The sequence below is a fragment of the Chlamydotis macqueenii genome, chromosome 1 (genome assembly GCF_036417535.1).
Source record: "Chlamydotis macqueenii isolate bChlMac1 chromosome 1, bChlMac1.mat, whole genome shotgun sequence".
NCBI classification, from domain to species: Eukaryota; Metazoa; Chordata; class Aves; order Otidiformes; family Otididae; genus Chlamydotis; species Chlamydotis macqueenii.
Genome location: NC_141556.1, coordinates 7,614,236 through 7,636,747, shown reverse-complemented (window position 1 = coordinate 7,636,747; position 22,512 = coordinate 7,614,236). Strand labels below are relative to the sequence as shown.

The window sequence follows — 22,512 nt, the reverse complement described above, 5'->3', positions numbered from 1 at the left end:
ATGGACCAGTTGGAGAAGGTCCAGAGGAGGGCCACAAAGATGATAAAAGGGCTGGAGCACCTCTCCTATGAGGACAGGCTGAGAGAGTTGGGGCTGTTCAGCCTGGAGAAGAGGAGGCTCCGGGGAGACCTGATAGAGGTCTTCCAGTACCTCAAGGGGGCCTACAAGAAAGATGGGGATAGGCTGTTTAGTAGGGCCTGTTGCGATAGGACGAGAGGTAATGGTTTTAAAATAGAGGGGGTAGATTTAGATTAGAAATTAGGAAAAAATTTTTTACGATGCGGGTTATAGAACACTGGAACAGGTTGCCCAGAAAGGTGGTGGAGGCCCCATCTCTGGAAGCGTTCACGGCCAGGCTGGATGAGGCTCTGAGCAACCTGACCTAGTCAGGGATGTCCCTGCTCCTTGCAGGGGGGTTGGACTAGATGACCTTTGAAGGTCCCTTCCAACCCTAACCATTCTATGATTCTATAATGGTAAGTGTTGGTGCAAAAAAAAAAAAGGGGAAACTCAGATGCCTTTAATCTGCCTTTCCTGTTCAGTCAAATGTGCCTGTGGTGCTGGCAACATTATGAGCAAGACCTGGGTATATATGGACTGCCCTTGCTGAAATGCCTCAACCTACGTGTTTTGAGATGGGAGCCTATGGCTCACCCTTCATTTGAGACACCTCGGTCAGGTGTGTGGTTTCTCTCAACTCTCTTCATCGTTGGTGGGAAGAGGGCTGCTTCCAGAGAGAAGGTCAGACCAGCTAAAGTTGCATTTGGAGGTGTTCTGCTTTGGTTCCGGCAGGACTGGGCTCTGAGGTGCAGTTGATTGGTAGAGGTGCCTACAACTGGGTTTGAACCTGCTCCCTCTGTGCCCACAGTTAGCAAAGTCCTGGACCTTGGGGCGAGCAGGAGATATCTTGTTTTCTGTAACTCAGAGGCCTTGTAAAAAAAAATGGAACTGGTACATCCTCATGAAACTAAGGAAGAAGTTTTTGCCCAGTTATATTTTATCACTTCCGAGCAGAAATCATGCTCCTGTTTTAAAAACACTCTTGACGCTAAGAAGGCCTTTCCTGTGAAAGCTGTTGATGGAAGGGTATTTAAAGCAAATTGGAAGAACTGTGGCAGTTAAACTTGGTGGGAACTTGGGTGCACTGCTAGATAAATCTCAAGAAAATATGGGAAGAATTGTCTCTAACAAATGTTATCAAAGCTCAGGTCTTCCATGGTTCTAGCTTTTGTACCTACCAGAAGCTGGAGACTAAGTCTAGACCTGAGCTGAGACAGATCAGACAGCTCCTGGGCTAATTATTGTGGAGTAAGTGGAAAGACTGATTAGTTTCTCACTGATACAGGAACATGGAAAGTGTGGGATCTTTATCAGGATGAAGATGTGGCAGCTTTTAGAGTCTTTCTATATAAGTTGGCATTGCAAAAAGACTTATCTTATTTTGGTCTATAATTTACATGAAGCATCTGGATTTTGTGTTTAAAGAAAAAAAAAAAAAAGGGAAAAAGAAGGCATACCCCGTAAGTTCTGCATGTGGAAACAAATGTAAACCAGCTGCAACGCCCTGTTCTTGAATCCGCATCGTGAAAATTGCGTTTGGAAGATATATGCAGCACGGGACCAAGAGAGAGCCCTCTTTATACCTGTGCTTTGGACCACAGCTGTGCTGAGACTTTATGTAGTTTCTCCACAGTGGGGTTAATTTCAAGATGAGAAAGAATTTTGATATCCCTAAAAGAAGCCAGAACAGTAACATCCCAATCCTCAGGTCCAGGGGTGATACAGCTTTGTGAAAAGATGAGAGCAATCTCTTGGTAAAGAAACCAATGATAAGAAAATAGCAATGATCCAATTCTATATAGGTTGTCTGCTTTTCTCTTGAAATACAGTATCAAGAAAATGAAACTTCAAAAAAAAAGAAAACCTTTTCGAAACCTTAAATACAAATCCTTTATTGTAATATAAATCTTTATCCTTTCAGTGCATGATTGTATGAGTCTTCCCTTTTCATTGGGTTGTATTTGCCTCTCAGGCTGATTGATGTCTGTCTCCTATTTGCCCTGTGTTCTTAGCGCTCTGGTTGTAATTCTTCTGTCCATCTTTCATTGTTCTGTTTAGAAAAAGGATATTCTTAAAGTGCTTTTAAAAAGATGGGATATAATCATACCGTGGACCTTTTTATAAATATATATATGTTCTCCCATATGCATTTAGGCTGCTGTGGAGTGGTGTTTGTCTTTTTTTTTCCCAAAGAAGATCCCAAAGTGTGTACTCTAGGTTTAAAATTCATGTGGTGCTTTTTTCACTTCTTCAGAACTGTAACTTCAAAGGGGTGAGCAGCGCAGCGCAGTTTGTGCCAAAGTCTAATGCAGCGCTTTACATCTGAAGTGGGGTGCACTATATGTTGTGTGAAAAACTTTGCTGGCCAATTCTGTGTTCAAAAACATCTATTTAATTTGTTTTTCTTTAGCCAGTTGAGCTCTACTCTAAACAGAATTCAGCAGCCGCTGCCTGCGTACACACCAGCAGTTCAGCCCCATCACAAATGAAAATTAGAACTCAAATAACTAATTTCCATAATTTAATTTCTTTTTTTCAAACTACTGATTTCTTGATTTTTTTATATTTTTAACTGATTTCTTCAAACTCTTTCTTCCTTCAGGTAACCTTTTCGACACCACAACAGATCATCTGATAGATGCAAACCCAGATTTTTCAGCTTGAATTTCACATCCCGCATCAGTGTTCTTAGCGGATAGAAGCATCCTCTCCTTTGAATAATGGTCCCGCAAGATTGGCACAAGAACTTCAGCATACGGCGAGACGTGGGCATCCATACCGGTTTCCCTTCAAGTTTGTGTTGTTTCATGCATTTTCCGTGTAACCTCAAATAACAAAACTGCCGGATTGCTTCACTGTTTTTCATCTTAATTAAAGATGATTTCCCTCCATATCCAATGCATTATTTAATTAGTGGGATATCCACTCTGAAGACATTCTCTTGCCTTTGTTTTTCCTCTGTGATTGTATTTTTCTGCGTGATTGTATGTTTGCCAGCAGTGTTTCATCTTAAGCCATGCAGAGGTGAATACATGCAGCAAGGTGACTCTTCCCGTACCCGGGGACTGGGGTGGCATCTCTCTCCATCACGAACCCTGGGGGTTCGATGAGCATTTGACTCAGAAAAGCTCTTTGCTTCTGCAGACCCACTTTTCCTTTCTTGGCTGCTGTGGTACCAATGATCAGTCATATGCTGCTGTGATTAAAAAATCCCTGCTGGATTTAGCAGGAAATCATAGAATCAGAGAATGGTTTGAGTTGGAAGAGACCTCAAAGATCATGTAGTTCCAACCCCTTTGCCGTGGGCAGGGACACCTTCCACTGGACCAGGTTGCTCAAAGCCCCATCCAACCTGGCCTTGAGCACTTCCAAAGATGGGGCAATAAAGCAGGATTCCTCCCAGCAGTACCCTGTTTCCTAATTATAGCAAGGAGAAGCTATTCTTCAAACAATTTCCCCTATGTGGTCCTAGTGGGATGGTTCTCAAGCATCTTTGTAGTGCAAATTGCTGGAGGTGGTCATTCTTCCCTTGTTTACACCCCCCAAAACAGCTTGCCCAGCCTCCTCCATCTCAAAACCTGTTAGTTTGCCATTTCCAGGAAGAGGGTCTGCACACTGTGATTTCTCAACCACTGCCCTTGGTGACAATATTCACCTTTTTTTTTTTTTTAAAGTCACCTTTTAACTGGCACTCTATTGATATCTCAGCAGTTGAGATGAGTGAATCGATCAAGAAATTGCACTACGCTCTTAGACATGGAAAGAGTTGGTCCTTTCATGTCAGGGCTAAGAAAAAAATCGTACATGGCCCTCCATGCAAACCTTCACTTCTGCACCTTTCATCAGCACTAAATTCACTTTAAAAATGTCAGGAAAAAGTCTAGAAGGTCATACCTGCAACATCTGTCGATCAGGTAGTTTGAGCGTGTTTCCCGCAATTCGAGGGAGAGCTTGCTAGAGCCTTCACCATTGTGTTCCCTTTCCCTGTGTATGTTTTAGGTGCATCTGAGGGTTTTTTTTGCAAACTATTTGGCCTTTGAATGTCTCAACAGAAGTGCTATTACAGAGTGGGATAGTTTTCAAAGTATTTAATGTCTTTTTTTTTAACAATCCTGAAGCCTGTTTCTCGGATGTTGCCGAATGCCCACAAATAACACCGAAGCCAGCGGGAGCGGTTTGTTCTCTTGGCGCCTGATAAACCAGGCTCCTAGCCCTTCCCCACCCACCTACCATGAACTTTTAGGAATGATGATGTTCTCTCTGAAACTGTGGAATAGGTCGAATGTGCACTGCAAACCTTAAAATTTGATTCTTTCCTTCTTTCGTGGCTTGGAGTTGCCTGCATTGGGCAGGGGGCACCGGTCCGTCGTGTCCGTATCGTAACCCTTCAGCAACGGAATCAGCGTTTTGTAAATTTGGAAGATTGCATTTTGTGTTTACTTACTGTGACTACTGTTCAGACTTTCATCAGAAATCTTTTTATAGGGTTTATTAGAGAGAAGAGAAAAAAAATCATTCCATATTTAGGTAAAAATGTCTCAATCTTCTGTATATATGTTTTATTAATATGTAAATATTTAGATATTTTTAAATTACTATGTTCTTAATAAAGCAACAAGGGACTAGTTGTGAAATGGTGTATAACATTGTGTCGTGTTATCGATCTCTGGGAAACCCTCTTTGTCAGTCCAGAAAAGAAAACCTACAATAAATAACTTTAATTGCATCTGCGTTCCTGTGTTCTGTACTGGATTCCCATATTTCCGAGGAATTGCCTAGCAATTAGTGGGCTACATAGGGAAACGTATAGGAAAAGGTTAAAAGTTACCTATTTTTCTAGCTGGCTCAGATGGAAACCATGCTGCCTGCCAGTCACGACGACATCTACATCCGATTGCATAATAACTCTTGAGTATTAAGTGTTGATAAGCTTGAAGTCAAATTTTAATTGAATTAGGTGCTTTTATAACCTGCACTTAAAAGGTTAAGCTCTGCTTCTATGGAAACAACACATAGGAAGGAGAAAACAATACTCATAATTTGGAGTAGCTGCAAAGATGGCTTGGTAATTTATTATCACACCCTCGTCGAATGTTTAGCCTTAGAAAATATTTCCTGCAAAAACATGTTCCTGGTAATCTTCTGTCAATTACAAGGAGCCAGTGAAGTGAAAGAGTGGCTCGCCACACCTCTTCTGCTTTATATAAGGAGCACGAGGGATAAATTGCTGGTAAAAAGTCTAGCGAGAGTTTCATTTACACTTCGGTGACTGCACGAATCAGCTGAAGCCTGGTGCACGTCTTGCATTTGTGTGACATGGCGTGAGTCACGCAGTCCCTCTCCATTGGGGAGTATTGAAAGAGCAACTAAATCATAGACCGCAGAAGGGTTTGGGTTGGAAGGGACCTTTAAAGGTCCACTAGTTCCAACCCCCCTGCAAGGAGCAGGGACATTTTCCACCAGACCAGGTTGCTCAGAGCCCCGTCCAACCTGGCCTTGAACACGTCCAATGATGGGGCATCCACAGGTTCTCTGAGCAACCTGTTCCAGTGCCTCCCTGCCCTCATTGTAAATTTTTTTTTCCTAATGTCTAAATCTACACTCTTTCAGTTTAAAACTGTTGCCCTTTGTCCTGTCACTACAGACCCTGGAAAAAGTTTCTCCTCATTTTTCTTATAATCCCCCTTTATATATTGAAAGGCTACAGTATGGTCACCCTGGAGCCTTCTCTTCACCAGACTGAACAAAACCAATTCTCTCAGCCTGTCCTCACAGGAAAGGTGCTCCAGCCCTCTGATCATCTTCATGGCCTCCTCTGGACTCACTCCAACTGGTCCATGTCCTTCTTGTGTTGGGGGCTCCAGAACACAGTACTCCAGGTGGGGTCTCAGCAGGGCAGAGTAGTGGGGCAGAATCACCTCCCTCGACCTGCTGGCCACGCTCCTCTTGATGCGGCCCAGGATATGGTTGGCCTTCTGGGCTGCAAGCACACATTGCCAGTTCATGTCCAGCTTCTCACCCACCGGTATCCTCAAGTCCTCCTCAGGGCTGCTCTTAATCCATTCATCCCCCAGCCTGTGTTGATACTGGGGGTTGCCCTGACCCAGGTGCAGGACCTTGCACTTGGCCTTGTTGAACCTCATGATGTTCACATGGTCCCACTCTTTCAGCCTGACAAGGAGTTGCTGGTGCCCTCCACATGCCCACAAATTGGTTTCAGATCTGAATGCAACTCATCACTCACTCAATTAGGGCTCTTCCAGCTTGATGGAATAAATCCATCCTTCACTAAACAGCAAGTGTTTTCACCCACCTGTGCTGCACCGCAAGTCATCCCCAAAAGCATGGCTTTGTTTGGCTTGTTTTTTTTTAAACAAGGGAGCAGGTTAATAAACCATTACTTGTAACATTAAGTGGAACGCCCATCTTTAAGATACAATTAAGAACAAGAAATGTTGCTGGGTGCTGCAATGTGGAAGGCGCTACATCTCATCTGTGCTGCAAAGCCACCCACAAGCACTGCTGCAAGGTTGCAGTTTCACCCGTTGAAACGGCTTCGGGATGGGGCAAGCGCCGTTGCCAGCACCCGTGTGTGGGCTCCAGCCAAGCTCCAGCATCCTCGCCGGGCCGTTTGACCAGTGCGTCCCTCTGTCCTGCGTACAGGACACGAGAGATTAATGCTGTGGCTGAAAAAAATCCTTCTGAAGCTTCAGAGGAAAAAGGATATCCTTCTGCTAACATGAAAGGAAACCGGAGCCTGGGCTTCATAAAAAATGCATTAATTGAGAGACAAGAAGAAAGTAATCTCAAGTGCCTGTGACATGTTGGTTTAGAACTGTCTGGCTCAGTCTTTCGGGGGAAACACCCGCCGTTCATGTCGGAGTGGTTTGGGGGTTGGTGGTCTTGACACAGCCACCCATCCTGGAGAGAAATTTTCTCCCCCTAAAACCTACTTCTGCTGAGGTCGTGATGCCTCGCCGGGAAGCACGTCTCTCCTTTGCTGGGAGGGAGGGGGCTCCCAGCAAAAACCCATGGGGCCACGTCCTCCTAGACAGACAGACCTAGCCAGGATTTTGCAAGGCTTTTCAAAAATAACCCCCTTGTGCATGTTCTCCCCAAAATCTAAAGTAGCAAAATGCCTTGTAGGAGGTGTCGAGACAGCCCTGCTCCCTCCGCTGGCTCTCCCACTGCTCAAGCATCCCCACAGCTGGGCTGGGGCAAGCGCCTTCACCCCTTCCCACCACACTGTCATCGCAAAGAGGTGCGAGAGGGTTTTGCACAAGTAGGTCAGGTATGATTCCTCGTCTGCCGAATGCTAATAAAAGCCACCGATGTGAAACCTATAACATTATGTGTATAAATAATTTAGCTCCGGTGTGTAAACATTGATTCTGGGCTTTCAAAAAAATGAAATAATTCCATCAGCTTTTTTCCCCTCCCTTCCATGCTTAAGTCGTTAAGCCTGACTGCTAACGAAGGCAGAAAATAGCTAATACTTGGGGAATTTGGAAATCAGGGAGACACATCCCTTGTGTTTCTGCGCTGGCTCCTTCCTCCATCCAGATCCTCAGAGGTACAGAGGAATCAGGATGAGTGAGGCAGCTAATTAGGAATGAAGACATAATTGTGAGTAATTGTTGACCAGTGGGATGGTGGTAAGAGAAAAGGCTGCGTTTTGTTGCCCGTGGTCTCCCCTTTGCTCCTCTGGCTCCCTCAGGTAAATGCAGGCACTGGGCTTGCCCTATGTAGCATCCATCTGACCTTTCCAGCCTTCAGATGGGCTGTTTTGCCCCAAAATTGCCCTCAGGAGGAGTCCCTGCAGGGTGTCCAAGCCCAACTCGAGCTGATATTGTGGCTTTCCAGCCCTGGAAGAGCTCGCGGCAGCAGAGAAAGGAAGGTAACTGCCAAATAGCAATAACATCCCTCGGAGAGCAAATTCAGCAATCAAGAGTGGCTGCAAGCAGCGAGTGAGGCCCTGTGGCTGGAAATGTTAGGCCAAGGCCAAGAAGGAGCCACTTTGGCTCACCCTGTGAGACCCTCTGGAGGGACCCTTGTCTAAGATTACAAACTGGTGTGGCAGATAGCATGCTGTTAGCTGGACCCTGGGCCCAAAAGTTGCCAAACTGGTTCATAATCTTTCCTGAAGGTCTGAGGAGACTGACGGCTGCTCTTCCGTGCAGCTCATCCCTGCTTAACTTTGCATTAAAGTGTTCACAATGCCATAGTTGTCCCTGAAGCTACCAACTGGCATGAGGTGAAGACCTTCATCTACCTTTGCCCAGCAAGAGCCATCATAGGTGGGAGGACCACGGTGGCCTGTGGCTCCTGCTGGAGCCTAGCGATGGGGTCACCACCGTGGCCAGGGATGTCCCCGAGTCACGTCCCTCACCAGTGCACCCAGGAGAAATGTCATCTTCAGGTGACACCTGGACAGGTCAGGGTGGGTGGAAAGGCCAACCCAGCTCTGTCATACACTGACATCCAGGTGGCCTCAAGGACCTTCCCCACCCCAGGATGGTTCAGCAAACCATCATATGGACTGCACTGGGAAGTGGTGCTGCACTCCAGCAAAGGGCATCAGCCCGGGAGACTTCCAAAAAAAAACCTCTTTGGCAGCAACGCTCTCACCCCACAGCATCCCTGCTCCACTTTCACCCCACGCCCAGCACTGCCCCGGAGGCACCAGGCGAAAGCGAGCGTGGGCTGGAGGGCGACGAGGGGGGGATCCGTGTGTCAGGCCGCTGCGAGTTAGCACAGAGGGATCTGGACTGGAACCAGCATGTGGCTATTGCCATTACCGCAGCTTAGAGAAAGCAAAGATTAATGTAATCATTTAATCCTGAGAGATTTCGGGATTCACTGCCTGTATACCATGTCTCCATTCACAGCGGCACGGGGGATGTGTGTAAACTGCTCTGCTCTGAGCTGGGCCTCTGCTCCCAGCTGATTTCCCTTTCCCTGAGCCCGCACACGTGCATTTGGACCCCAGCTCTCCCCACTGCCACATCTCTGCCTCCTGCAGCACAGCAGCGGCAGGTCCTGCCTGCGGTATCCGACCTCCTTTTTGGCTGGTGAGAACAATGATACCATCAACTCTTGGGTTTAGAATCACAGAATCATAAATATTTTGGGTTGGAAGAGACCTTTAAAGGCCATCCAGTCCAACCCCCCTGCAAGGAGCCCGGACATCTCCAACCAGATCAGGTTGCTCAGAGCCCCGTCCAACCTGGCCTTGAATGTTTCCAGGGATGGGGCATCCACCACCTCCCTGGGCAACCTGTTCCAGTGTTCCACCACCCTCAGCGTAAAAAATTTTTTCCTAATGTCTAATCTGAATCTACCTCCCTCTGTTTTAAAACCATTACCACTCTTTTTATTACAACAGGCCCTGCTGAAGAGTTTCTCCCCATGTTTCCTTTAGGCTCCCTTTAGGTACTGGAAGGCTGCTATCAGTTCTCCCCAGAGCCTTTTCTTCTCCAAGCTGAACAGCCCCAACTCTCTCAGCCTGTCCTCATAGGAAAGGTGCTCCAGCCCTCTGATCATCTTCGTGGCCCTCGTCTGGACCCTCTCCAAGGTCCATGTCCTTCTGATGTTGGGGGCTCCAGAACAGGATGCAGTACTGCAGGTGGGGTCTCACCAGAGCAGAGCAGAGGGTCAGAATCACCTCCGTTGACCTGCTGGCCACTCTCCTTTTGATGCAGCCCAGGATGTGGCTGACTTTCTTGACTTATTTGATGGCTTGGGCTCCAAAGCCCGCAGACCTTCACCTCCCTGGAGTGCACGTCGCCTTGCTGGATGCTGGCAGCACCAGCGGGGCATCCGCTTCTACCTCTCCATCCACCCTGCTCTTATGGAGCTGATGCCATGGAGAGAGCCAGATCAGGCTGGACACCTGGGGAGAACAGGGTTTGCCTCGGGGTTAGAAACACTGTTTGCATGCCTAAAATTTAACTGGACACCCAGGGAGGGGAGCCAGGACACGGTGGCAGATGCTGCATCCTGCAGAGATGGAGTTTTGGGTGCTGCTGCAGGACCTCCTCCATTTTCTGGCTCCTCTGCCCGTAAGGGCATCACCTTCCTGGCTTCACCACCTGAAGAGCATGGTGTGTGCCAAACCCCAGCGCATTATCATGGATTTTGCATTTAACGTTTATTGCAGCAGGGAGCTCCCACATGGTTCCTTTGCTGCCCTTCACTGAGCATGATGGATCATTTCGTCTTTTCATTTAATGTCCCTCTGGGGAAGCTTCAGAGCAGCAGAGATTCCTGCCTCAGCTACAGGTCACCCACACGCAGGCTCCCAACACCCATCCAGCCCCATGGCCAGACCAAGGCAGTGGGGACCTCCTCCTTCCCCAGGCTGCCTCACCTCTCACTTGTTTTTTATTTCCATCTCCTGCTCAGGAGGCGACATTCTCCCCTGCCCCATCCCTCCCTGCTTCAGGAGGGGACACCGCTTCAGTGTGGTGGGAAAAAGCCTGGGCTGAAGATGTGCCGGGAGGTGTGATGGACCTGCCGGGAGGATGGTGGACACCTGCTTGCCCCATCCATGATACCCTTTCTCTCTGGAGGAGCTGCAGGCAGGAGGTCCTGCCATTGTGGGGAAGCCACAGACCTCATCCCAAGCTGCCGAGCTTTCCCTGCAAGCCAGCATTCACTTTAATGAGCAGAGGTGGGGATTGCTTTCTGAGAGCTTCTGATGACTCCACTTGTTGCTGTGAAGGTAGGAAGCCCAGGTTCATGGCCAAGGTTTACACCCTTCCTGCTCTGGGTCAAACCGTTGCACTTCTTTTCATGCTAGGTAGAAAATCAAACAAGCTCAACCAAGGGAACATGAAGGTTCAAGCTGGGGAGGGATTTCAGTTCGAGGAGGACATTGCAGAAGTCTCAGCCTGCAGCTTTGCTGCCTAGCAGTGCCAGGTGAGCTCCAGCCCTGGGGGAGATGGAGCTGGTTGAGGAGAACAGAGACCTGCAGATCTGCTGCCTCATCCACTTTCAGGGGCACCTACCTCTGTCCCATACGCCCAGCGCTGGCCTCTGTGTTACCATTCGCAACACTTGGTGTGGTGGGCACATCCTTTTCCACGAGTGGAGAGGTCATTAGCTTCATCAGCACAGCCAGGGCCAGAGCGTGAAATCACAGAAAGGTTTGGGTTGGAAAGGACCTTTAAAGATGACTTGCACTACAGCAAGTTGCTCAAAGCCCCGTCCAACCTGACCTTGAACACCTCCAGTGATGGGGCATCCACAGCTTCTCTGGGCAACCTGTCCCAGTGTCCCACTAGCCTTATTGTAAAACATTTCTTCCATGAACATTTCTTCTTCTCTCTTTTCATGTTCAATCTAAACCTATTTTATTTCAGTCTGAAACAGTTACCCCTTGTCCTGTCAAAACAAACTCTGATAAAAAGCTCCTCTCCATCTTTCTTATATGGCCCTGTCATGGTTTAACCCCAGTTGGTAACCAAGTACCACACGGCCACTCACTCACCCTTCGCCTCCCCAGGGGGATGAGGGAGAGAATCAGGAAAAGAGGAAAACTCATGAGCTGAGATAAAGACAGTTTACTAAGACAGCAAAGGAAGAGATAATAATAATATTACTATTATATATGTGTAATGATAATAATAACAATAATAATAAAATATACAAAACAAATTATGCACAATTTCTCACCATTCAGTGACCTGATGTCCGATACAGCCCATCCTGAGCAGTGATCACAGAACGGAACTGAGAGAGAGAAAGCAACAGAGCTGCCCACCAGCCAACCCCCCTTACATACTGAGCATGATGTCTATGGTATGGAACACCTCCTTCGGCCAGTTTGGGTCAACGGTACTGGCTATGCCCCTCCCAGCTTCTTGCACCTGCACATTACAGGAACCTGGGAAGCTGAAAATGTCCTTGGTCTCTTAGCAACAATCAATAACATCAGTGTATTATCAGCGTCCTTCACATACCAAATCCCATACTAAATCCAAAACACAGCAGCTACTGGGAAGAAAACTAGCTCCATCCCAGCTGAAAGCAGGACAAGCCCCCTTTAAGTTCTGAAAGGCCGCTATAAGGTCTCTCTGGAGCCTCCTCTTCTCCAGGCTCAACAGCCCTGACTTGCTCAGCCTGTCCTTATAGGAGAGGTGCTCCAGCCCTAGGATCATCTGATCATCTCTGTGGCCTCCTCTGGACCTGCTCCAACAGGTCCATGTCTTTCCTGTACTGAGGACCCCAGAGCTAGATGCAGTACTCCAGGCGGGATCTCACCAGAGGAGGGCAGAGGGACAGAATCACCTCCCTTGACCTGCTGGCCATGCTTCTTCTCATGCAGCCCAGGATGTGGTTCGCCTTCCGGTCTGCAAGCACACATTGCCAGTTCATGTCCAGCTTTTCACCCACCGATATCCCCAAATCCTTCTCAGCACGGCTGCGCTCAATCCATTCATCCCCCAGCCTGTATTGGTACTGGGGGTTGCCCTGACCCAGGTGCAGGACCTTGCACTTGGCCTTGTCGAACCTCATGAGGTTCACATGGGCCTACTCCTCAAGATTGTTGAGATCCCTCTGGATGTCATCCTGTCCCTCAGGCATGTCAACTGCATCACTCAGCTTGGTGTCATCTGCAAACTTGCTAAGGGTGCACTAGAAACCGCTGTCTATACCACTGATTAAATTTTATTATATTAAATAGTACTGGTCCTAGTACGGACCCTTGAGGGACATCACTCATCACCAGTTTCCACTTGGAAACTGAGAAGTTGTCTGCAACTCTTTGAATGCAGCCATCCAGCCAATTCCTCATCCATCTGACAGTCCAACCATCAAACCCGTATCTCTCCAACTTTCAGACAGGAGTGCTGTGGAGCACCATATCAAAGGCCTTACAGAAGTCGTGAACCTGATCACTGCAGTTTGTAGGCCATATAGGACCTAATGCTATTTGAAGATCAAGCAGGTAGTGGTCTGTCTTGCCTGGGTCTTAGCTCTGTCGCAGGGTCAGAGACACTTCTTTCCACTGCAGCCCCGTCCGTGTTGGGTCTAGGGGTGCTGTGGGGCTGAGACCTCTCCTCCTGGCCCCACAAATCAGGTGGATGCAGGATGTTGGCACAGTGACACGTCTGGGTGCATCCACCCAAGATGTTCAGACCCACCAAAACCCAACCTTTGCACCCATAGCCGGGTGTGCAAGTTTTGCTCCATGAAACTGGAAAGCAGGACACTGCCTGGCTGACCTTGAACAACCCTCACATCTTCTCCGTCCTCCTCCATCCTTGTCTCCAAGAGGGAAGATGAACCCACGCACCCTGCACCCAAACTGCTGTCGTCCAACGCAAGCTCCTCTGCAAGCGCAAAGGTTAATGCACAGGCAGCGGTGCCCTTCCAGGGATGGCTTGCTGGTGAACCCTCGATCTCTTCTTCCAGAAACAAATTGCTCTTCAACTATTGCCATCTTGTGGCGTCTGTGACCCGTTACTTGTTCCTTTTATCTGCTAATGGTGTTGGTAAGAATCAGCAATGTACACAGGCAATTTTAAACTGAAATGTAAATGAATCAGAAATGCCTACGGAGGAGCCATTAGCATAAATCCAATCAAAGGGCTTTGTTTAACTTGTTAAAAATGACTAAATATTTAGTGAGTGTGGGTGGGCGAGGTGATTCTTGCTCACACTCGGGAAGTTTTAGAAGCAAAACTGTCTCTGATATCTTAAATGGCTGAACTTAAAAGCAATTTTCTACCCCGAACTCTGTCTCCTCAGTCTATGACTTGCTGGGATATTGTTGCCTGTTCAAGGAGATCACCTCTAAAATATTATATTTGCTTCTAACAGTAGATGACTCACTCAATAAAGATATTTGGATTCTATGTCTAAGCATTGCAAGGGTGTCCTGGAAGTGGAGAGCCCCTTGGAGAAAACCCTTTCCATCCCAGTCGTCCCCGGATGGGATGAGATGGTGGTGCAATGCAAGATGGCATCATCAGCCATGCAAGGACCACCCCGACCTTCCAGTGTTGTGCACCACCAAAATCACCTTGGGCATGACAGACTAAATGTAAGGAAGAATTTTTTTACACTGAGGGTGGTGGAACACTGGAACAGGTTGTCCAGAGAGGTGGTGGATGCCCCATCCCTGGAAACATTCAAGGCCAGGTTGGACGGGGCTCTGAGCAACCTGATCTGGTTGGAGATGTCCCTGCTCCTTGCAGGGGGGTTGGACTGGATGGCCTTTAAAGGGCCATTCCAACCCAAACTATTCTATGATTCTATGAACAAGAGACATTCCAGTGTCTATAGTCCTCGTCCAAACTGGTAAGACTGGGTTGGGTTCACTGCTCTGTCCCTGCCGCTATCTGCAGAGGGTCAGGAGCTGCACATGAGGTTGATGTTTGGTGGCAGTTTAAGTGGCACAAGCAGAGCAGCCAGCAGCCCTTCTGCTGCCATTCCTGTGTTCACTCCCCACTCTCCAACATTCACAGCAGCTATTGCAGAGCCACTCAGATTAAACCAACCCCCCCAAAAAGAGGGGAAACCTCATTTTTTTTGAGCCAGGTCTATTCCCTGACCCATCAGTTACACCGTAGATGTATGGACAGTGCTGAGAATGTCAGTCATTTGGCTCTCCAGCTTGGATTAAATCAAATAAATGAGTTAAAAACAACACTCAGACTTGGCTCTGCAGTGACTCCTTGGACTCTGCAGGCATCACTCGAGCAAGCGGCAGACAAGGCTCGGGGCAACGCTTTGCATTTGGGAAGGGCAGCTCTTTCCCGCTGGTTCGCCCTCTGGCGCGGAGTTGCAATGGAGCGGGTGTTAATTGCATTTCTGTAAATCAAAGCGGCCGTTGCTGGGGCTGTTAGCTGGGTTTTGCTTTGCTGCTTTTCCCCAAGCACTGCCCTTCAGCCGGCTTTGATTTCCCATCTGCACAGGAAAACACTTCACCCGCAGGGACGTCTCTCCCCAGGGACACCCAAGATGCCCTGAGCATTCGCCCCTTTCCACAGGCTTATCCCGCTGCCCAAGTGTGAGGTCCTGTAAGGGTGGATGCTGCCATGAAGAGTTTATTTAATGCCAATCCTGGGCACAAATCCTGGGATAATACACTTGGAATTGGCTGGAGGCAAGGGAGATGTTGTGGTTCCTCCTCTGCTGTGAGATTGTTATGGCAACGCACTCACATTCAGCCCCTCAAGGAGCGCAAACCACCAAACTCCTGCTTAGGGGTTTGGGTTTGGTTTATTTTTGCTCTTCCAAAGGGAAAAATACAGCATTGCACAGTGGTGATCCCTGCGGAGACAAGCGGTTGCATCGAGCACGTGTGGCGTCTTCCAGGGCACTTTGCCTGCAGCCCTGAGGGCACTTCGTTGACATTATATCTACTTTCCAACAGAGGAATTAGGTGGATAAACCCCTTTTCCCCGTTCGCTTAAGTTTTGGGTGCCCGGTCGGCACGATTCCGGGGTGGGATTCCGCTCTGCTTTGGAAGCCAACAATTCAGCCAACAATTTGTTTAATGGATCCAAATTTCTTCTTCTAGAGAAGAGGAGGCTGAGGGGAGATCTCATTGCTCTCTACAACTACCTGAAAGGAGGCAGGAGGGTGTTGGTCTCTTCTCCCAAATAACTAGTGATAGGACAAGGGGAAATGGTCTCAAATTGCGGCAGGGGAGGTTTAGGTTGGATATTAGGAAAAATTTATTTACTGAAAGAGTGACTAGGCTCTGGAACAGGCTGCCCAAGGAAATGGTGGAGTCACCATCCCTGGAGGTGTTCAAAGAACGTGTAGATGTGGCACTCAGGACATGGTTTAGTAGGCATGGTGGTGTTAGGTTGACGGTTGGACTTGATGATCTTGGAGATCTTTTCCAACCTTAAAGATTCTGTGATTCTATAATTAGATGCTCATCCAGTAGATACTGCTGGGGCAGAGGAAGGAGCCGAGGCAGTGGCAGACGTGGAGGGCTGTGCGTCACCCTATGGAGGGGAAAAGGAAGCTGGGGGCAGCAGCATCCACTGCCACCACAATCCTGGTTTCCAGCAGGCAAAGCAGGCAGGGTCACTGCGGTAATTTTGCTCCTCACAACAGCCAGGTGTTTGCCCAGGGAGCTGCTTTTTTCTCTGCTCACATATCCAGCCAGCCTCTGTTCAGCATCAACGAGTGCCCAGTGCCTCGAAAAAAGAAGCAACCAAAGCTAGATGGAGTCCAAGTCAAGGCCATCCAGCTCGTTGGTGGAGGAGGAGAGAAGAGCCTCCCACCTCTGTCTTGATGGAACTTGAGCAAACTCCTCTGGATGAAGTCCCAGGACTTTTGCATCAGTCCTGCTGAGAGGTCTGAAAGGTCTTTTAAACTGAAAGAGGGTAGGTTTAGATTGGACACAAGTTTTTTATTATGAGGGTGATGGGACACAGGAACAGGTTGTCCAGAGAGGTGGTGGATGCCCCATCCCTGGAAACATTCAAGGCCAGGTTGAATGGGGCTCTGAGCAACCTGAACTGGTTGGAGATGTCCCTGCTCCTTGCAGGGGGGGGTTGGACTGGATGGCCTTTAAAGGTCCCTTCCAACCCAAACTATTCTATGATTCTATGGTTTAAGAAGCACATTTGCCTTCTGTGCCCCCTGTGCCCTGCTGTGCCCTGGCAGCAGGACGGCATTTCCCCCGTGGGCCCATCTAAACTTCCACCCATCAGTACCAACCCCAGCTACTGGGTAGGGCTGGCAGCAGTGGGAGACTGAAAAATCCTGGACGGAAAGTAAGAGAGAAGACTCCTTGCCAAATAAATTATCTGAAGCAGGTGGTTCCAGCTCAGAAGAACTCAATTTATTTTCCCAAACGACGCACCGGGAGCTGCACGCAGCTCCATCAACAAGCACGACGCAGGCGAGGCAGATGTTTCAGCGAGTGCCAGCAGCTGGAATGGGATCGCTGGTTCAGTTCAGCTGCACCCATCGCTCCAGACGGTAATTCGGGAAGTCAGTGTTGGAGGCTCATCCCGTGGGAGCCTGTATCAGGTGGCTGCAGGTCTGGCTGGCAGCATTGCACAGCCCTTTCTCAAACAAAGCGGGGTAGTGGCGCGCGAAGCCAGGCAGGAGGCGATGCTCCTGGATTATTTATAGGCTCAAGCATTGGGAAGGATCTGGGTGCGGAAAAGGATGGGGTGTACGGGCTGTGTGTGGGGCTGAAGCGTCCCCATGATGGTGATAAAGGGGTTGTGCAGTGCCATCTGCATTGCAGGAGCAGCTCTCCCCAGGGCACGTCCTGCCAAAGCTTTTCTTTTGGGGGGGAATGGCAAATTTTTGGGGATGTCCAGGCTCAGTGTGGTGGGACATGGCTTGGGGAAATGAAGCCCTACAAAGGGTGAGTGACACAATGAAATGCTCCCGGGGTGTGACACAGCGAGGATGCCAAACGGGTCAAGACAGCAAAGGCAGGGGTGGGAACACCAAATCTAATGCAATTCTGGAGAGATGTGGGTAAGGCCAAGGGGGATCCAGCAGAAGCCACCCCTAACACTGCAAGTGGCTCTTGCAGGAGGCCATAGGAGAGCACACAGGCAGACCTCAGCTGCAGAAGTGCCACCTTCCCACGAGGCTTCCCGGAGCCAGGCATGCTTCCACCCAAGCTGCAACTCAGCCTGCCCATCCCGGGGAGAGCCCTCACCACCTCAGCCCGGGGCTGATGGCTGTTTCTACAAGCCATGTTGATGCTCGGGCAAATAAATAGGTGGAAATTGGGAGGTGAATGCTCCCTTGGGGCTTTTGGGGTGGCTGAGTGTGGAAGTAAGGTAAGAAATCCTGCAAAAAGGATGAGGGAGAGATCAAAAGGGATGAGGAAGAGATGGGCATTGTGAGGGTACCTCTTTATAGGAAGCTGCTTTAAAGCACTATGGCATTTAACAGCTGGTGCAAATGCAGCCAGTGGACCCCTTGGCCACATACAAGAGGAGAAAAAGCACAAAGACCCCAGTAGCATCCGTGTACACGCCACCCTCCCCATCTCGCATCGGCAATCGTTGGAAAACGGCATCCAGGCAAGACCGGTTGGACCCCATCCACTGTTCGTAGGCAGCATCTCCCCGTTTGACGGGCACGCAGTGCAGCTTGGAGAGGGACTGGTGCTTGAGCAGCACCCAGGTCTGCAGAGCCCCGGTGGGGACCCCTGCCCATGGGTGCTTCCCTCCGTGGCGGATGCTCACCTGGGTGCTCAGCCCAGCCCGAGCCCACCAGGGCTGGGGAGAGGGCAGCCGGGTGAAGGGAGCACGGGATAAACACAGCCTGCAAAAACGCAGAGGAAACGGCACTTCCTTCAGCTGCTGTAAAACACGATGGAAACATTTAATAAACGCTGCTGGGCAGGTATTGTTTATTTGGCTTTTGCCAAGGTTTTTGATAAAATCTCATGTCAGAGACTATTAAAGCACCTTATCAAAGGTTAAAGGGGCAAAGTCCCCGTTTGGTGACAGAAAGCAAAGACAGGGAACATCTGCTCCTCGAAGCAAAAAGGAGCAACCGCCGAGGCACAGCAGAGGCCACTCATGATTATTTAATATCGCTTGTGTATTAATGAGACACAGGAAGAAGAGAAAAACCAGGCAAGGAAAGCCAACGATAGCACAAACTTTGTTTTGTTAAAGGGGAGGGGGGGGGGGGGGAAGCTACGCTGAGAGATGTGTTTTACCACACGAGAAATTAAATTATCCCTCCACAGTTCAAGTTTTTGTATCAAAAAAACCCACAGCAATTGCATTTTGCACCTGGATACTGTTTAACACACCGGGCCCTAAGTCTGCAGATGTTAAGTAAAAGCATCTGTTGAAGCATACGACCAGCCCCGCTTGCCAGTGGAAGCAGTTTCAGTGCATTAAACCTGGTGTTCAGCACAAGCGAGGCTGAGCCGTCATTTTACCTGCCACTTCGTCGTGAATTCTGCAATGAGAGAAAACAAACCAAAACAAAACAAAACAAACCACCTTCTCTGTCATTTCTTACCCTGGTTTTAATCAGCAATATTTTCTCATGCTCTTGTGACGCCGCGGTTTCTTGGTTACAAACATTTCAGGGCCAGGCGACATTGTTATTTAAAAAAAAAAAGTTTCTGCTGACATTTAAGAAACAGAAGAAGGAGAGCTCAAATGCTGATCATTTTGTAAACGCCAAAGATGCAGAACCAAGTCAGAAGCCCACATGGATCTGAAATGTTGCTTGGATTTAAACTGGATGTATACGCGACAAAGCACTTTGGCCAAAGAAATCTGAGCCGCTAATAATTCACGCTCCGAGTCATCCAAGGAAAAAAGACTGAAGAAATGCAGGCCCGGCACCTGTAAAGGTTGAGGACATCTGTCACGTCCTCGTGTCAGCACAGCAGGCAGCCAGGCAGCACCCAGGGGTTTCAGCTCTTTATCTTCTCTTCTTTTTTCCTTTTTGCACTTCCTAAGGCGTGCACAGCAGACCGTTCTCGTGGCATCGGACCAAATCACTCCAGATCACGGAATTTCTGCTGGAGATTTTGCACGCAGATGGCAAAAAAGCCTTTGGGGGCAAAAAAAAAAAAAAAAAAAAAGCCATTTGATAATTTTTTTAACTCTAGGAAACCATTACTGAACTCTAGGACAATGTTAGATGAAGCAGGTGGTTCCAGCAGTGCAAGCTCTTCACAGGGCTGCTGGATCCATCACTACTTTTTTAGGTTTTTGCTCACGATCCCGCACCAAAAGGACGTTCCTCTGAACGCACAGGATTCCCTTTCTGGTCCCACGCATCCTCCAGCAGCTGTTCCAGCTGTGGGGCCCCCGCAGGAGTACGGGGTATGTGGGTGCTGGGTGCAGCGACAGCCAAAGCCGCTTTCCTGCACGCTGCTTGCCCACACAAAGGTTCACCCCAGCGCAGGCGGGGGGAGCGGTGCACACGTCCCCTGGGACACGTGCAGATCCACCTTAGGATGCTCCACCATGCAAAGAAGCATGCTCCTAATTAATCAGTGTAGTCAATTACACACAGTGCCCACCTCTGTCCTGTTTAGTTTCAGCTCTAGAGGGTCACAGCTGCACCGCTTGCACGGATACCCCTACATGTGTTTTCCTTCCTGGAGACCCTTTCCCAAAATCTCCCTCTTCAGATGTGACCATCCCACCCCCAGGAACGGCGGGGAGGGACGGGGGCAGCCGCTGGCACAGCACATGTGAGTCCAGTACCCCCGCCCCGTAACTCAGGGCTTGGGGCAGCATCACCAGGCCTCACCACCTTGGCACGAATTTCCGTGCATTTGGGTTTTCTTTCGGTCAGGCTCCCACCCGGCAACCTCAGTTCATTATTTATTTTTTCCCCTGTATTAAAGAAATAAGCATCCTCACGGATGTGGAAAAAAAACAATGAAAAGATGATTCAGTTCCCTCTCCCCTCCAAAAAAATCAGGAAGGAAAAAACTGTATGTCAGGGCTTAAAATTCAGCAACATGAGTTTTTTCTTTTAACTCATGGTCCTCCTTATGCGTCACGATTTTTTTTTTTTTAACGAGGTGCTGGTGGTACAGGCGATGACTAAATCATGGAGAAATGTTAGATCAGAGCATCCGATTACCACCTCTCAAGATGCTTACGGGATTTTTTTTTTTTTTTCTTCACATTGAAATCATCTCTCAAGGAGCACACAGACATGATACAAAGCCAACGTTCAGCAAATCAGCTCAGATCAACAGCAATCAGGAGATCCCGAGATCTTCCGCCCTCTCTCCCTCGGAAAGGAGCGAGGAAGAGGAGTTTAAATTCCAGGTCAGGCACTGCGTCCTCGATTCACCTCTACCGTCAAAACCATCAGTCGGACACCCCACAGCTGCTCCTGGAGAAACACCTTTGGTGTGTTGAGCTTGAAATGCTTTAGAAGAGCAACATGGAGGAGCCTGGAAACCAATTAATTATACAAATATTAGCAACTTTCTAAAGGTGCTTGGTGTCAGGAGCTCCCATGCACCCCTGGCCCGCTGCACGGCGGTCCACGGGTGCTATGTTCGCTCGGAGATAAAAAGAGTAATTAAAATCAGGCAAGAAAAGCAACATTTTAATTTCTTCTCTTTCTGCTTGTTTTCAGGCAGGATGTTTTCAAAGACAGTGGCACAAAAGGTAGCCTTTGAACTAACAGGCAATTACTTAATTAGGCACTTAATTCTAAATTACAAGAGGCAAAGTGCCTTTTTTATCTATTTGGCAATGTAAAGCGTGGCCCTGTGCTATCCGTAACACCAAAATTCCCTCCTTTCTGAGAAAAACTTGTCTCGCATGTAAAGCAAGACAAGTTTTAAGTGAGAATCATTTGACTTCTGGCTTTAATCGGTTGGGAAATGGGTCTTTAGAAGCACACAGACCACTTTCAGGTAGAAAAAAATAACTGAAAAGACGCTGGAAATCAGACTTGTTAAAGATACGTCAGATCCTAGTGATTTATGTATTAAATGAATAAGAAAAGGTGGGATGGTCTGCAGATCAGCGATGGAAAAGGCGTGACTTGGGCAAACGCTCTTGGACAAGAAGCGACGCCCTGGCCGTACGGGTACTCGAACACCGCGCAGCTTTCCGGGGCTGTGCTGACCTCATCACCACCTGCTTGAAAACAAGATTACACGTTTTTCAAAGCATGCTCCAACCTAGATTTTGGGGAAAAAATAAGCCACCAGCTGATGCACCCAGCCAGGCCGCAGCCTGCCCCCTCCAGTGGACGCACACCTGCACGTTCTTGGCTCTGCGTCCAGAAAAACTCAAACGTCGGCCAAATTTTGCCCTCCGTCAAGTCCACTCGGCCACCTTGGCTTCCTTCTTGCCCAGCTTTTGGGTGCAAGGTGGACCAAACGTGGCTTTTTGTCCAGTTTCTGGGCACGTCGGCGCGGGTGGAGGGCTGCGGGTTCCTCTGGCGTGGGCCACGAAAAGTGCAGGGTCCCCTTGGCGCTGGCTAAAATACCTGCACAAAATATTCACAAATGCCACGTTTCGGTTATTCAAGGGCATCTCGGGGAAACTAATTTCACAGAGCGCTGCTGGAAATGTTAAAAGTTTGGGGAGCGGGGTTTCTCCAGCCGGGAGCCAACAGTGCACACCTGCACAGGGCATCCCGCGGGGAGTGGGACGCAAGGACCCGAGGGAGCAAACCCCTTCGCCCCCCTCGCCCTCACCGCGCTAGGGCTGTTCCGCAGCCTCGGTATTGGGACGCGTCCCACCCACGCGTGTTTGGCCACACTCCCGCAACTTGCAACCCACCCGGGGGGGGGGGTGTTGCGTGGTCGCTCCCCCCTTGCAGCGGGGAGCAGCGACCCCCGAGGGGCTGCACCCCCATTTCCGCGCGGCGCGTCGGCGCGCAAACCTCCACTCGTGCCAAGCGCTGCGGTGCCACACCCCCCCTTCTCCCCACCCCCCCAGCCCACGCGTGCACGGCCACGATGTGGCTGGGGATGGTGGGGGGTGGGGGGGGGGA

At 49.1% G+C, this 22,512-nt stretch overlaps 1 protein-coding gene and 1 long non-coding RNA gene across 3 annotated transcripts in view; one reads left to right on the top strand and one right to left on the bottom strand.

Moving 5' to 3' along the window:
- The window catches only part of BEND7 (BEN domain containing 7), a 50,657-nt gene extending 45,871 nt beyond the window's left edge, over nucleotides 1–4,786 (top strand). For both annotated transcript variants that reach the window (XM_086745320.1, XM_086745327.1), the window contains exon 9: nucleotides 2,663–4,786. In XM_086745320.1, coding sequence (XP_086601446.1) covers nucleotides 2,663–2,724 — 62 coding nt within the window. In that variant the 3' untranslated portion in view covers nucleotides 2,725–4,786. The remainder of the gene's footprint in view (nucleotides 1–2,662) is intronic.
- A 15,851-nt stretch (nucleotides 4,787–20,637) lies between these two features.
- LOC147601968 (uncharacterized) lies at nucleotides 20,638–22,225 on the bottom strand. Its single transcript, XR_015258229.1, has 2 exons — nucleotides 21,771–22,225; nucleotides 20,638–21,647 (listed from the first exon to the last, which is right to left on the bottom strand). It is a non-coding gene; the product is annotated as an uncharacterized LOC147601968 (long non-coding RNA).
- Nucleotides 22,226–22,512: the final 287 nt, after the last annotated feature.